Source organism: Pelodiscus sinensis, chromosome 3 (genome assembly GCF_049634645.1).
Source record: "Pelodiscus sinensis isolate JC-2024 chromosome 3, ASM4963464v1, whole genome shotgun sequence".
Taxonomy (NCBI): Eukaryota; Metazoa; Chordata; order Testudines; family Trionychidae; genus Pelodiscus; species Pelodiscus sinensis.
In genome coordinates, this window is record NC_134713.1 from 143,738,009 (window position 1) to 143,754,456 (window position 16,448).

The 16,448-nt window shown below is 46.7% G+C and overlaps 1 protein-coding gene across 7 annotated transcripts in view; it reads right to left on the reverse strand.

Moving 5' to 3' along the window:
• Positions 1-16,448, reverse strand: part of KIF6 (kinesin family member 6) — a 367,777-nt gene that overhangs the window by 335,342 nt on the left and 15,987 nt on the right. The window contains exon 1 of one of the 7 annotated variants that reach the window (XM_075925089.1): positions 7,253-7,493. The exons of the other annotated variants lie outside the window; for them this stretch is intronic. Within the exon in view, the coding sequence (XP_075781204.1) occupies positions 7,253-7,326 (74 nt within the window). The 5' untranslated portion in view covers positions 7,327-7,493. Of the gene's footprint in view, positions 1-7,252; positions 7,494-16,448 lie in introns of those variants that run through there. 7 annotated transcript variants of the gene reach the window in all.

Below are 16,448 nucleotides of genomic sequence, written 5' to 3' on the forward strand. Positions count from 1 at the left end.
TCTCCCTGAGGACACCTGTAGTGGCTGGGTACTGCTCGCTTCCCGTGTGGTCCCGTTCCTCGAGGGAGCAATTGAAATCCCCACCCAGGACAAGGCACTCGTGAGGATCCAGAGAGCTGAGTAAGGCAGACGCCTGCTGGTAGAAGTGGAGCCTTTCCAGGCCAGATGTCGGGGCGTAGATGTTAATGAGATTTAATGTCAGCCCCTCCACCCGGACCTGGAGGTGCAGCAGGGAGCCCTGCACAACCTTGGCAGTCCTGCACAACCTCGGTAGTCACCAGCACCTCGGGCTGCAGGTTCAGGGAGAACAGGGTCACCAACCCGAATTAACAGGCTGACAGGTGGCTGAAGTAGACCCTGTCCCCCCACTTCAGACACCAGAGCTGGAGCAGTGAGGGTCTCCTGCAGGAAGATGACAGAGTACCCCCTTCCCGAAGGAAGGAGAATACCTGACACTTGTGGAGACCCAGCCTGCAGCTCTGGGTGTTCAGAATGGCAAGGACGAATGAGGGCATTGAGAGGGCTGGGGAAGATCCTCACTGGCAGGAGTGCTGGCAGCACCCATTGGGCCCCGCAGCAAACCGTGACCATATCCAAACATGAGCAGGGTGTCACGGAAGCCGCGGATCCGCTGGTAGGCTTCAGCCTCCCACTGCCCAGTCCCTTTACCCTCCCCCAAAATGGCTCTTACGGTCTGGAGGACGAGATGGAAATCTTCCCAGCGCTGAAGGATGAGAGCCACTATGTTCTTGGAGCCACAGATGTCTTCCAAGAAGTTTTGCATCTCGCCCTTCACTGCATCAGGTGTCAGGACCTCAGACCCAGACCAACAGCCCGCTACACTCAGGTGGAGGCAGAGCTATAGGGTTCCAGAGAAGTGGCCCTCTCTCTCCACCTAAAGATCATGACAGGGGAGGTTAAAGGGCTAGACAGAAGGAGAGAAGGATACTTCAGAGCAGTCAGGAGCAGCTAGCCTGAGAATATTAAGGGCGGAATGGAAGCAGCTGGGCAGGGCTGTGACAAAACAATTAAGGGCCAGGTAATGGCTCCAGGCAGCTAAAGGGGACTTTTAAAAAGCCAAGGGGGGGGGGAGGAGTGGAAGAGGGACTGGGAATGACAGATAGAGAGGAGTTTGGAGCGAGGTGGAGAGAAGCCATAACTGATAAGAGAAGAATCAGAAAAGCTGAAAGAGAGAACAGCAAGGTTGCCAGAGATAACAGTGTAGGTGAGGGGGACCTACCAGGAGGGTTTGGACTTCTTTACCCAAGCAGCCTGAGAGCCCAGCCTGTAGCTGGGAAGGACTGGTTACCCAGCCCAGGCTGAACAGGGGCACCAGACTCAATGCCCTTTTAACCGAAGGACAGAAGCCCAAATGCCAACAAGGAGAAGCAGGACCCACACTGCTGTACTTAAGTCTGAGTTAGTGGACTGAACAGGGTTATGGGGCCCAGAAGTGGGACCTACCCTCCACACTGCATAAACAAAAATTAGCTTTATGACAGATACTTTTATTGTGCCATAAGAGTAGAGTTACTGATGATGGTCCTTGTGACGGGGCGCTGGTGTTCTGAGGGACCTCGGAACCCGCCGCAACCTGGTTCGCCTGACGGGAGATGTGCAAGACCTGTTGTGCCACCTGCTCGGCACAGCTGGGAGGAGACGGGATTGAACGAGGGCACAGCGGCCCGCCCGGTGTAGAAGGAAGGGCTGCCCTCGCCGACAGCACCCCGCACTACACAAAGATCAGGGATGGCGGAAGGATGAAAAGCATACCGGAACTCCAGAGCAGGGGAGAAAGCGGACCGGAGATGGGGGGGACAGGTCTGAGGAGCACCGAGGATGGACCCATAGCCCCAGTATGGCTGTAAGTGAGGAGCAGGAGGGGTAGGAAGTGGCCAAGGGCAGGGCTGTGCTAAGGAAGGATCCCCCACCAGCCAGGCAGGGACTGCGCTGACCCTGTCCTCAGGGCCCTGGGCTGGGACCTGTGAGTGAGGGTGGGCCCGGATCCCCCTACACTGCAGGAGAACAATAGGTGAGACCCCATCCTGCACCGGCCGGTACGGGAGCCAGGCTACAGGAGGCAGCACTCCAGAGAGAGCGAGCGAGACGAAAAGCCATACAAGGGACCAGACTGAGGACCCTGGGTGTTAGCCCTGCTGGAGCAAGGGTGGAGGTTGTCACTGTGCCCATCTGGTTTGGGGGCTCCAACAGGGCCATTGGTTGCCCTATGCCGGGGACACCGCACCGATAGGGCTAGAATAAACCAAGGGAGGGAACCCCGGGAGCTTGGCCTGGCCACGTCCGAGGCCGCATCAAGGGATCACCCTCTCACAGTCCTCAATCTGGAACTTTAGGCAATCTTTGAGGTGAATCTGGACCCAGGCCATTAAAAATCTTGAAGATAAGGACTGAGACTTGAATTTGACCCAGTATTTCATGGGGGTTCAGTGTAGTGAGGTGACAATAGGTCTTGCGTAATTCTAGAATCATCTGTTGTTGTGAAGATGCACTGCTGAGCTCTGTAATTGTAATTTACCCTTGAGTAACTAATTCATGCTCAGAGTGCACTGCAGTTATCCCACTAAGAGGTAGTCAAGGTTCATACTAATAAGGCTGGATCACCTTTTGAAAAGTTAAGATGCATTCTCCTAGGTAAATGCAGATGACAGAACATGTGGACACTATAATGTGAGAGTTTAGGTCAGTTATGAATCCAAGAGTCCAATACAAGCACAAAGTCTCCTAGTTAACTGTATATGGCAGAGCACATTACTCATGGACATTGCTGCATGAGAGCTTAGCATAATCTGTTATATTTGAATGTAACTTCAGCCAGCTGTTCTTCATCCATAAACTGATTTTGGCTAAGCACTGGACAATCATGGTAACAGTGATATTGCTATATGCTGTGAAAAACAGATGGAGATGTGTCATCCCACTTCCATGATCAACTGAGACATTTTTTATTAACAAATTTGATTAATTTAGAGTATATGAGAATATGTATGTGAATGTTTCTGGTCTTGGTTTTGTTTGCAAAGAGATAGTTTTAATGCAACAAAGAACATACCCTTTATCTATAGTGATCTGGATTTCATTACTGATAAGGTGATAGTTTGATGGAACTATTTGTATATGAAAATATGGTTAATGCCTTTTTTATTCATACATGGCAAATGTTCCTTTCACTACCAGCAGAGACTCATACTTTTTGCTGAATAAGACCTTGAACAGGGAATGTCTGAGGTATAACAGTAAGTTTTGGTTACTTACCCAGACCTCCCAGATAATACATATATGAGAGTACATTGATATATGTATTATGCTTTTCTTTTTTTAATTTCATGTATACCTTTAAGTCTGTATTGATTTTATTTGATATTAGTTATATATTTTATTTGTCCAAGTTTGTTTTGAATAAAGACTTATTTTTGTAATTTTTAATTTTTTTTTGTAATTTCATTTCAGATTGTGTAAACTGCCTGAGACTATTCCTAGAAAACAAATACTCTGGTATCTACAGTATACAGATATTATGTCCTATACCCTATGGTGAATGACAATATATAAATACCCAAGTTAGATATTATGGTCATTACTTTGTATTTTCACTTTACTGTAAAATGGACTGTTTACTGGAAACAATCACCCAAAAGTAGTTAAAATTAGAAAGTGGATTAAGTGTTCAGCCTACTTTTAACTACAATATTCATATAGCCAATTGAACTATAACTCAACAGTCTGCATTTGACAAAACAGATTATAAAAGCTTTAGATTCAGGAATGCTAAACTCTTTTTTTCAGCAACTATAGCTTATAAAGAGTTATGTAGGTCAATCTGCAGACCTGAGTCAGAAGGTCTGTGTACGCAGTCTAAATGGGTTAACTTAGGAGCTGGGAATTCTACTTGGTGGCAAAGCACCTAAAAATTAGGTGTTGAAATATTTAGTCCTTTTGGGAATGGTCACTACAGCCCAAAAATTTGATGGTGCTATTTGGGAAGGAGGTACAGCCTAGATACATTTCCTTAGAGCAGGGGTTCTCAAACACTGTGATACTGTGACCACCTGGGGGGTTGGGACCCAGAGTTTGAGAAATGCAGCCTTAGAGTCTTCCACCAGACGGCCTCCTGAAGACCTCAGCCACAAATAAAAGCTGTCTCCAAAAGCAGTAGAAACATCAAGGGAAAACAGCAGGGAAACACTAACAGACCTTACTTGGAGCAAACATCCCATTTTGCAGGAAGCTAGTAATGTGCATCTCCTTGCATTAAATATAGCCCTCTAAGCTCTGTCCAAATAATTAATCTTTAACTAAAAAGACTGGCCTGGTTACTAATTGAAATCTCGTTTAGATTTTGAAATAGTCATATGTGATGCCACATATGTAGTATTTCTTCAAAGTTACACCCAAACATTCTAAATTTCAAAGCGGCATCAAAACACCAGTAAATCTTGCAGGTTTTTCTCTCAGGCAGTTGAGCTTTGGCATGGTTAAAGAGATGTTTCATTCAATGAATTGCCTCTTAACTACTTCAAACAAAACACATCAAGGATACATTATCCAAGAGAAGAGGTCTTGCTGAAATGATCTTTGTGAGTTTATGAAATGTTGCAAGACTTCATGTTCAGAACCTGCTGGACTAATTCCAGGCAGATTGGCCAGGATGTTGCTGAAGAGATCTGTCTCCAGTATGCTTTCATAAACTGTGTGTCCAGACTCAGGTTTTTTTTGAAAAAAGTAGCCTTTTTTCGAAAAAACTTCACCTGCGTCTAGACTGTAGCCGCGTTCTTTCGAAATTAAATCGAAAGAACGTGGCTTTTCTTTTGATGGTGGTAAACCTCATTGCACGAGGAAGAACGCCGTTTTTCGAAAGTGCTCTTTCGAAAAAAGGTGTTCTTGACTGCAAACAGGGCTTTTTAGAAAGAGAGCATCCAGACTCACTCGCTGCTTTCTTTCGAAAAAGCGGCTTGCTTTTTCGAAAGTACTGTTTGCAGTCTAGACGCGCTTTTTCGAAAAAGCCTCTTTCGAAAGAGGCTTTCAGTCTAGACATAGCCAAAATTACTACTGTTTGTGATTTTCCAAGTTTTTGGAGGGACATCTTTCCTTAATAATAAATATCAAGTTTAGAACTAGAGTCTACAGAGAATTAAAATTTGTAAAATGGGATAACTTAAATATATTCTAATTTGTAATTTCTCCTATTCTCAAGCAATCTGTTTTATAAGAAAAAACAACAAGGAGTATGGTGGAAACCAACAAGGAGTACGGTGGCACCTTAAAGACTAACAATTTTATTATGGCATAGCGTTCATCGGTTAACTTGCATGGTTACATGCACCTCTCTCCCCCCGCTGTCTCTGGATATGTCTACACTGCAGAGTTTTTTCAGAAAAAACTTCACTTATGTCCACCCTGCAATCACATTCTTTCAAAAGAAAACTGAAAGAACAGAGGGGGTTTTCCAACATTGGTGAACCTTTTTCTACGAGGAAGAAGTCTTTTTGCGAAAGAGCTCTTTCGGAAAAAGGCATGTGTTTGTGGACAGGGAAGAGGGAGCTCTTTCAAAAGAAAAGGAAAAAGGAAAAAGCACAGGTGCTCTGGTGGCCACTCCGTCCATAGTAATCACAGCTTAAATGCGAGATAGCGCATTCAATGTGGATGCTATCTTTTGAAAAAGCAGATTATTTTTTTGATGAACTTTTGCAGTGTGGACGCTCTCTTTCAGAAGAAGATTTTTCAGAAGATCTTTTCTGGAAAAGCTTCTTCTGAAAGAAGCCTGAAGTCTATACATAGCCTCAATGTCAGAGGCAGCAGGGGAAGGGAGGGAGGCAGGAACTGGTACACATACAGAGCCAGGTTTCAAGCCAGCTCTCTGCGCATGTAGTTCTCACAGAGCAAACTGCTTCTTACAGAGGCAGCAGTGCATGGGGCAAGGTAGTAGTACTGACTCCCATCTGACTCCTTGCGTGTAAATATGTAACCACTGAAAGTCAGGGCTTACACATTTACAAAGAAAATGTTAACATACTTCTCCGAAACCTGTTTTATGAGATACATTTTACTTATGGGCTAGTATTTAATGTAACAGCATTTATTTATAGAATTGAGAAGCATATTTCTTTTGAACTATATAAGAAAAAAAAACATTGTTTCATTCAATAAGAACCAAATCCAGCAGTCCACAGTCAAGCAAAGTTCACACTGATTTCAATGGGAACTTTTCCTATGTGAAGTTTTGGCCCCTATTTAATTCAACTAAATAAATACTGACAGTGGTCATGGCAAAGGATTTTATAACAATTATTCAGCAAATAAATGAAGCATTAATTAGATTTTGCTCCTACTGCTAAACACAAACTACTTAAATGTCTCTTTTTATGATCTCATTTAGAATATGTTACAGTATTCATTTCTTGTCATTATTCTGGACTTAACACTCTGGGTCAAGGATTTTCTTATTTATGTATAGATTCATAGGCCAAAAGGGAGCATTGTGATCATCCAGAATGGCCTCCTGTATAACACAGACCATAGAAGGTCCTCAAAATATTTCCCAGAGCATAGCTTTTAGGTAAACATCCAATGTTTGTAAAAGGTCATCACAGTGTGGTCCTAATCCTTGAATGGGCATCTATACACACACACACACACACACACACACACACACACACACACACACACACACACACACACACACACACACACACGTTCTTTAAACAACTCATCTGTAAAGAGTTCATGTCATCCAACATTCCAAAATTGCTAAAAATAGTAACAAATATCCATCATGGATAAAAGACTTTGAAAAAAATAGTACCAATAAAACAATTCAAGAGGGGATATTGTTAGCATGAACATAGCCATTTTACTAGATTAGCAGCCTGAGTTGTAACCAAATTACCTCTTAATCCCCAGTAATTATTTTAACACAGGCACATGTCTATATCATCCTGTCACTCAATCTGTTAAGTCACAGGAATGTGAGACCATTTCTTCACTAATCACTTGCCTCTTTTACAAGTGAAGCTATTTTTCTTGTTACATTATATTAATGAAATTACATCCTTGCCATCTGATTAACCGTATAAGCATCTACTGATGACTTTTGGAATCACAGCAGTTCTTCTTTGATTTGACAAAATGAGTCAGCAACATTTTTCAGTATAAAATGGGGAGACTATCTTCATTGTACTGTGCACAACTAAACTTACAGTTTTTCCAAGGCAGGTGACAAATTATGGACACATACCTGGGATCAGGATCAAAATTAATGAAATTAATAATCATATTGATGTTTATGCTCACTGAGGTCCCAGGAAGCATTGTCTAGTGACCTAAAGACAGGACAAGAAACCAAGAGCTTATGACTTCTAGTCCCAGCTCTGACACAGACCGCCAGCATGGCTATGGACAAATCTCCATCTCTGACTTAGTAGCTGTCATAATCAGAAGTGCTGACCATCACCCGGTAACTAAGGGGTTAACTTCCTGCACCTAGCCAAGGTGTCGGGCAGTCAGCCAATAACAATGCAGGTAAGAAATTCAAATTGGAAAAGAGGGGTTTTCTCTCTCTCTTCTTGTTTGAGATCAGAGCAGTTTCTCCCAGGTATTGAGGGAGATGAGAGACACTTCTCTCTCCAAGAACGGACTTCTTAAAATGTGTAACTAGGGAAAAGTTGAAATAGTCCATCAAGGTTTATTGTTTTCCTTGTCTGGAGGTTTGGAAATCATGTCTGAGCTTGCTAATTGTTTTTTTTTCTCTTTTGTAACTAAGTCTTACAGCCCAGGGGTTTTCTGAGTATCTACAAGAAGCGTTGTGACTCGATCTCGCATTTATGATAGGCGCTGTGCGCCGTTGTGAATGTGGTTGTAAGTTGGAGGTTTTTGGCCCTTTCTGCACTTACAAAAATGATTGTAAGTGCGAGGGGTCAGCACTCAGGTGGTTGCAAGTCAGGGGCCTCCTTTATATCAAATGGTGGCTCTTTCCATCTAGCCAATTTACTATGCTTGCAACTGTAGTTTTGTTTTGATAATAAAAGATTGGTTTTTTTTAATTAACCAGTATTGGTTGATTGTTGTGTTCTTAGATCTCAGTGCCTAGTTAAAAGGCAGAGTCCATTGTTGTCCATAGATTCCTTCTGTTTTCTCAACTCTAAGCAAAAGGGAGGTTGGGGTGGGGAGGGGGAGAGAGTTTTACTGTAGGGAGGGGATTTCCGAAGTGATCTCTTCCCTGGTTTTCTTGGAATTACTTTGGTGGTGGCAGTGGATCCCCCAGAATCTGGGTATTAGGATTTTGTAGGGGGAAGTTTTTGTACCAGAGCCTGTAGATGCAAGGCCTCCAACTTCTGCATTCGTTGTGCCAGAGTGGAAGGGAGGAGGTAACTCACCTTCCTGTAACTAATGTTCTTTGAGATAAGCATCTCAGAGTGGATTTTTGATAACAGTGCATTGGGGCTGCGCATGCACGGCATGCGGTACGCGCAGGCCCTCCCCGGTACCATCTCACATGCGCGACCACTCTCCCTTCAATTCCTTGTCTACCTGGAACCCGACATAGGAAAACAGCTTCTTTTTTTCCCAACCCAACGTAGAGGGGAAGCAGGGAGGGTAGTGGAGCACCCCCAGGGACACTCATCTTCAAGAACGTCAGTTACAGGAAGGGGAGTAACCTCATCTTCCTCACCCATTATTTAGTGAAATCCCTGTGAAATTCTTAAAAGGTCTCTTTCCCATGGGTCCATATGTTCTTAAGTACCCATACTAAACAATGGATACTTAAGAACAATTTGCATCTCCTCTATCAGCTTCTTGTAACTTGAACACTCTAAGGGTATGTCTACACTACCCTCCTAGTTCAAACTAGGAGGGTAATGTAGGCATACCGCACTTGCAAATGAAGCCCGGGATTTGAATTTCCCGGGCTTCATTTGCATAAGCGGGGCGCCGCCATTTTAAAATCCCCGCTCGTTCGAACCCCGTGCCGCGCGGCTACACGCAGCATGGACTAGGCTTCCTAGTCCGAACTACCGTTACTCCTCATTCCACGAGCCACAATAGGTTGTGACAAGAGAATTGAGAATATCTTTATTTTCAGTATCCCAGTAGCATTAATATATAAGAAGGTTTTTATTTTTGGAGGCCACTATGTTGTAAACAGTTCTGTCTGCCAATTAAGTCACCCAGCAACCTACTGTAGCAGCCAATACTACAAATCCAGAATCAACATGCTGCAGCTGCACTCAGAAATGCCACAAACCAAACCCAAGATGGGAAATCTGTTACGTTACAGCACAGCTGAGTGATGGAGACAATGAACAAAGAATAATGGGCAATTATTTTTGAGATAGATAGAAAGGGAGAAAGAATCACCTACATAACTTGAAGAACAAAAAAGGTTGACAAATTCAAACAGCATTTATGTACCAAAAATGTATAATGCACAATAATTCATCCTTGTTTCATATTTGCAAAACTTAGTATGAGCTCTTGAGGATGACCTTGTTTTAATGAATATTGGAATTGCTGAAATATTTCTCATTGTTTAGATCTGATTTTCTTTATGCACATGTATCTTTTAATAATTATTCTCTGGGTCTCTCATTTCTCTAGCGGTAACATTAAAATGGTTAAACATTTAGCTATCTTAAGAGTAAATGAAAGAGACAATGGTCAGCTGTAGTTTGCTTAAGACAGCAGCTATATAAGCAGCTTTTGCTTTAAGAGATCAGCAAAACTTCAAGTATTTCCCCTATCAGAAGAAATCTCCTACATCACTATCTGGTAACATTTAATTAGTTTTCATCTAGGCAGGAAGACATTTCCAATACCTTAACTGGATTTTGGCACACATCTATATTTATCTAGACCAAAACATACTGGCTCAGTGAGGGTATGTCTACACTACCCTCCTAGTTCGAACTAGGAGGGTAATGTAGGCATACCGCACTTGCAAATGGGTTCCACGAGGTGTACCGGTAGTTCGGAATAGGAAGCCTAGTCCGAACTACCTAGTTCGAGCCCCGTGTAGCCGCGCTGCACGGGGTTCGAACGAGCGGGGTTTTAAAAATGGCGGCTCCCCGCTTATGCAAATGAAGCCCGGGAAATTCAAATCCCGGGCTTCATTTGTAAGTGCGGTATGCCTGCATTACCTCGCTAGTTCGAACTAGTGGGGTAGTGTAGACATACCCTGACTGAATGCAGTTTGTACCTGGGGCTACGTCTAGACTGCAAGCTTCTTTTGCAAGAGATCTTCCAGAAAAGCTTATTTTCAAAGAGAGCGTCCAGGCGGCAAAAGCACAACGAAATAGCGATTTGCTATTTCAAAAGATAGTGTCCAATCAGAGTGGGCACTATCTCGCATTTAAGGCCACCCGGAACCAGTTCAGGCAGGGCATTAGGTCATCAGTTGCTTCCAGGTGCTGTTGCCTAAGGCTAGCTGAGATATGTGCTTATAGGGACCCCCCAGACAGCCGTTTCTCTGCTTGCCTACCTCTCCAAGGGACAGCAAAGCATTCACAGTGCATGCTCTGGTTGCCCAGCTTTTGGGACACTGGACCCCTTGCCATGGAGCCGGAGATGCCTCAGGCGTGCGATGGCCCCACATTGCCATGCTGCAGTTTCTGCAATGGTTTGTGCAGGCTGCCTTCATGGCCCTGCAGGAGCCCAACACCAAGCTCATCAACGAGACCCTTTGCCTGTGTGCGGGAGCAAGGCCCTTGCAACCCCACCCCATGGTGGAGGGTTGGTTCTGGAGGCTGGACACTAGTTCTGACTGGTGGAACTGGCTGGTGATGGAGTGGTGGGACAACCAGCAGTGGCTCCAAAACTTCTACATGAGGAAGGCCACCTTCATAGAGCTGTATGTCTGACTCACCCCTGCCCACTAACAATGGGATACCCATCTGCGGGCCACCATCCCCCTGGAGAAGCAGATTGCCATCACCACCCTAGACAGCTACCAGTTCGGCATAGGAAAGTCCACTGTCGGGGCCCTCCACATGGAAGTAAGGCACTCTTAGGCTGCAGTCCCTGGGGGGAGGGGAGGGAGAAGGGTACTGGAAAGGGGGACCCTAGGGAAAGGGGAACAGGGGTGGCGGTAGGATTGGGATGGGGGAGAAGCCCCATTCTCGGAGGGTTCTGCAGTTCCGCCTTCACACAGCCCTGCAGGGGGGTGGGGGTAGCCTCATAAGGGGTGAATCCTGGAGTGTTTGAGGGGGTCAGGGGAGAGGGCACCTCCCAAGGGCTCAGGCACCCCCTCTGATTCTCTGTTTTATGAGTTTCTATGTCTCCTTCTGCAGGTGGTGAGGGCCATCAACACCATCCTGCTGCATAGGGTCATTGGCCCGGGAGACCTGGACCCTATCGTGGCCGGATTTTCCGCCTTGGGCTTCCTCAACTACGGGGGAGCCATAGATGGAACCCACATCTCCATCCAAGCACCAGAACATTGAGCCACCCAGCACGTTAACCGCAAGAACTATTTTTCTATAGTTGCTGCAGGCCCTGATCAACCACCGCAGACAGATCATGGACATTTTTGTCGGGTGGTGGGGCAGGGCACATAACACCCATATTTTCAGGAATTCCAGCTTCTACCAGAAGCTGGAGGCTGGCACATTCTTCCCCCAGTGCAACATCATGGTCGGGGACGTTGAGATGCCACTGTGCATTATGGGGGATGAGGTTTACCCCCTCGTGCAGTGGCTGATGAAGCCGTACACCAGCCGCCTAGACCCGAGCAGGGACTGTTTCAATACCCAGCTGGACTGGGCCCACATCCAAGTGGAATGAGCCTTTGGATGTTTGAAGGCGAGGTTCAGGTGCCTCCTGACCTGCCTGGATGTTGGGGAGCACAACATCCCCAAGGTGAGTTAGGCCTATTGTGTTCTCCACAACATTGTGGAGAGCAAATGTGGGGGGCTTTCTTCAGGGATGGGGGGCAGAGGCCAGCCAGGAGGGAAGGACCTTTGAGCAGCTGCGCAAAGCTGCCATCCGCCAGGCCCATCGGGGGGGGGGGGCGCATCTGGGAGGCCCTGAGGGAGAGTTTCTCTCAAGGACCCCAGTCACTCTCCCCAGGACCTCCGCACTAGGGGCTTGTGCCTTGCCCCTCTCTGCCTTTCCCACAACACCCCTCCCTTCCCCACTTCCCTGTACAGTTTGTGTTCAAACACAATCTTTATATTTTTTATAACAAAGAAACTGGGGAGGAGGGGAGCTGAGAACATGGACAGGAGGAGGGAGGAGGAGGGCTCAGAACCTGGATGGGGGGAGTGAAAACGGGGGCTCAGAGCTGGGGCTGGGAGTAGCGCGTGGTGTGGCTGGAAGTTCCGCTTTGGATCCAGAGACCTCGGAGAAATCAGGGAATGGGAGGGAAGCAGGGACAACAGGGGGATAATCAGGAGAGGGGCTGGAGTGGGGTCAGGTATGGCAGGGGAAGGGAGAGCTGGCATAGCCATGGCAGGAGGGCGGGGGCAGGAGCCGGGTATTCCATCATCTCCAGTATGATGGCACACATGTTGCAGCCTTGCTGCATCAGCTCGGTTTACATTTGGCTCCACCATTGGGCGTAATCCTGGACCTTCTGGGCCAGGGTCTGCTGCATGTCCTGGAGGATGCCCACGTGTTCCCTTATGAGGTCCTCATGGACCCTCTGGCGCTTGCGGCTTTCTCAGGGTCAGGTGGCTGCCTCAGGTGGTGATTATCACCCCCTAGTCTGCCTGTGGAGAATAAAGAGGGAGAGGTAGTCTGTCATCCATGCAGACACTGTCCCTGAGCCCTTGCCCTTCTCTGTGAGCCATGAGCTGCAGTCCTCAGGCCAGAGGACAGTGATGTCTCAAGACCAAGGCCATGTGTGGTCTTGTGACGGGGTGTACCAGCCCCGCACTGAACTAGCAGGATTTAGCCAGGTAACCTCAGCTGAAGGAGCCTTGCCCCCACAGCCCTGTTAGGCATGCTCAGACTGTAGCCCAGGTATAAAAGCCTGGGGAGAGGCTCAGTCTGGGTTGACTGCTGGAGGAGAAAGACCTCAGGCTAGAGCTCCTGATCAGCAGCAGTCAGCTGCCCGAGGGGAGAACAGCAGACCATATATCCCCTGGGATCCACGCAGGAGAGGGGCCTCAAGCAGCCTGACCATCCATGGGAGCCGCACACATGCCTGCGCCTAGCAGCACTATCCCCGGGAGCAGGTGGTGTCTCGAGCGGGCAGGCATTCCCATGTATGGCAATCCTCAGTCTGTGTGCAGGCATTCATGTGCCCTTGTCCCCAGCGTGCTTCCAGTGGTGACGGTGGTGGAAGGGCATTCCCTCTGGGGGTCAGACGTGTGTGTGGCCTCCCCAGAGCCTGTGAGCAGGAGCCTGGAGGAGCAGGGGGAGTCTGGGTCTGCTTCCTGGGACTGCATGGTGCAAACTGGCGCTGCATGTGCATCCGTGTGCACAGATTGCAGCGCAAGGGCCAGGCCGAGAGACAATCGCACCCCAGCCCCTCAGCGCCCACCTCCCCCACCATGTGTGTATGAAAAACTAAGAGCACTCACTTGATGATCCCTCCCTGGCCTCGGAGGGTGCCTCGGATACATCCAGGTCCAGGGGTGCTGGCAGTTTCCTCCTCCTCCAGCTCGGCATCCTCCTCCTTCTCCTCGTCCTCTGGGACTCTCACCCAGGCGACAACGGGCGTCTCCAGCCCCAAATCGAAAACAAGGGGTGGGGAAGGGGCTGCACCGCCCCCCCAGAATGCAGTGCAGCTCATTGAAATAGGGGCGAGAGTGGGCTCCTGCCCTGGAGCAAGAGCTGGTGTGGCCCTGCTGCAGCTCGTTACGCACCTGCTTGAGGCTCCTGGGGTGGTGGCCCCTCGTAGCCAGGGCCTTGGCTATCCGGCCATATATGGCAGCGTTGCGCCATCTGAAGAGGAGATCCTGGAGGGTTTCCTCCTCACCCCATACTCCAGGAGGGCCAGGATCTCTGCCCCAAACCACAACAGCGCCCCTGGCTAGATCTTGGGAGCCCTAGGCATGCTCCCTGGGAGAGCCAGTGGGCTCTCGGGGAACTTGAGGCTGGGCCATGGCTCAGAAAAAGTGTGGCAGTGGCAGCTCCCAGGGCCAGTTTCCTGCCACAAGTCTTGTCCCAGATGCTTGAGCCTTTAAGAGCTGGAGGAGACAGGAACTATAAAGTTGTGACGAGTTTGGATGGAGTGGCCACTAGGGCACATGTGTTATTTCCTCGAGGCCTCTTTTTTTTTGACAGAATTACCTCTTCCATGTCCACACACGCCTTTTTCCAAAAAAGCTCTTTCAGAAAAGGCATTTTTCGTCATAGAAAGAGACCCTTCTGTTCTTTTCCGTCAGAAAAACCCTTCTGTTCTTTCAACTTTTTGTCAAAAGAACGTAATTACAGTGTGGACACAAGTATTGTTTTTCAGGAATAACGCCCGTTATTTTGGAAAAACACTGCAATGTAGACCTTATTTCTGAGTTCTGGAAAAATTCAACAAAATATCTACAGAAAATTCATTTTGTCATTTCCTGCTGCCTGCCTTTGCTCCTGTCATCATGCACAACTATCTGACCCTTTGAGTCCTCCTCCCACCCACTCTTGTATTTTCTATTCATGCGTCCCAATATGCGTCCTGAAGTTCACTCCTGACCTGGCCTGCCTCATCTCTAACCTCCCATTCAAGTCTCTCCTTAAAACATACTTCAAGAAGCCTATAAACCCAATGCTCCCAGCCCCCAAAAATAATTGCCAAAATTGGCAATAAGGGAGAAAGGAATGCAAGAAAGAGGAGAAGAAAAGTTCTTTACAAATAATTGTGAAACTGGTGATATGCCACAATGTCTGATGGGCAGGTGAATGGCTACTGGTAACATCCATGTTTCCTTTCCATATAAAGATTCAAATTTGCAAAACATACACATAGTCTTTCTACATAAACATATGCTCCTGCTTCTGTTGATTTGACTCATTCTCCCATGTCCTCCTTGATTTATTATACCTACTTGTTTTGTCTAGTTTTATTTTAGGACCAGATTGTGACTCAGACTAATGTAATGAAGGGAAGGAAGAACCTCCTGCGCTCCTCCATTAGGGATCCTTTCATCATGGCTTTAGGATGGGCATGTGGGGGGATAGCAGGGGCTGCAAGTCTCAAAACAAGTGGGTGGAATGGAGAAATAGAGTTATGGAGAATAGGTGGAAATATATTTCTACTCATTGCTTTGCACCAGCCAGTGGAAATGATACCACCTTAGTTACTTCCCCAAGGAAGCAAACCAGGGAGGAGGGAAGGAATTGGGACATTGAGTAACAATTCCTTCCCCAAGTTCCTCCTGTGCCAAAGCAGCAGTGAATTGCCCCTTACAAAAGAATGAGCCTAAATGCTCCATCTAGCCTTTTTAAATTGTAAGGGTTATGTCTACACTAGCTCGTTAATTCGAGCTAGGTAGGCAAATCAGGCTACCGGAGTTGCATGTTCCCGCCTGGCCGCCATTTTTAAATCCTCCTTAGTTTGAATGAACTGCCCACAGCTACACGTGGCAGTTTAAAATTAATCTGAACTAAATCCTTAGTTCGGATTAACTTTAAACTGCCGCATTTAGCCGTGGTCAGTTCGTTCGAACTAAGGGGGATTTAAAAATGGCGGCCAGACGGGAACATGCAAATAAAACCTGGGATATTTAAATCCCGGGCTTCATTTGCAACTCCGGTTGCCTGATTTGCCTACCTAGCTCGAATTAATGAGCTAATGTAGACATACCCTAAGTTCCTCAGCACAGGAGATGTCTCCTAGAAGACTTCTGTCCAGCCATTTCTGTGAGATACAAACAACCACATCAGCCTGCTGATTTCCTGTTCTATAAATGTATTATCTGTATTTTAAAATCTTCATACTTATCTGTGAATCAGTTAGCTCACTGATTATACTAAGTAAATAGTTTTTAAATGCATTAAGTGTTACATATCCTTGGAACTGAATAGTCAACCATTGTTATTAAGTACAGGCAGTCCCCGGGTTACGTACAAGATAGGGACTGTAGGTTTGTTCTTAAGTTGAATTTGTATGTAAGTCGGAACTGGTACATATTGTAGGGGAAATTCTAGCCAAACATTTCTCCAGAGCTCAGTTTTATTCTCCCACACCTCATTTCCCTCAGTCCTTTATTCTCAAGCTGAGGTGTCTGCTGAGAAAAGCCGCTCCGCGTCTCCCTGGTCTGTTAGGGGGGGCGCTAGCTTCGCGTCTCCCTGGTCTGCTGGGGGGAAGCATCTAGTGCGAGGTTGCCTCACCCCGTTTGTAAGTAGGGATCTGATGTAAGTCGGATCCATGTAACCCGGGGACTGCCTGTATTGACAATATATATTTTATTTCAGCTTGTGCAGAAAAGTAAAATGATGTAAGTAAAAAACAGTAAAAATATAATAATAATTTTTTCCTCAGAAGATGTGCCTCAAGCAGA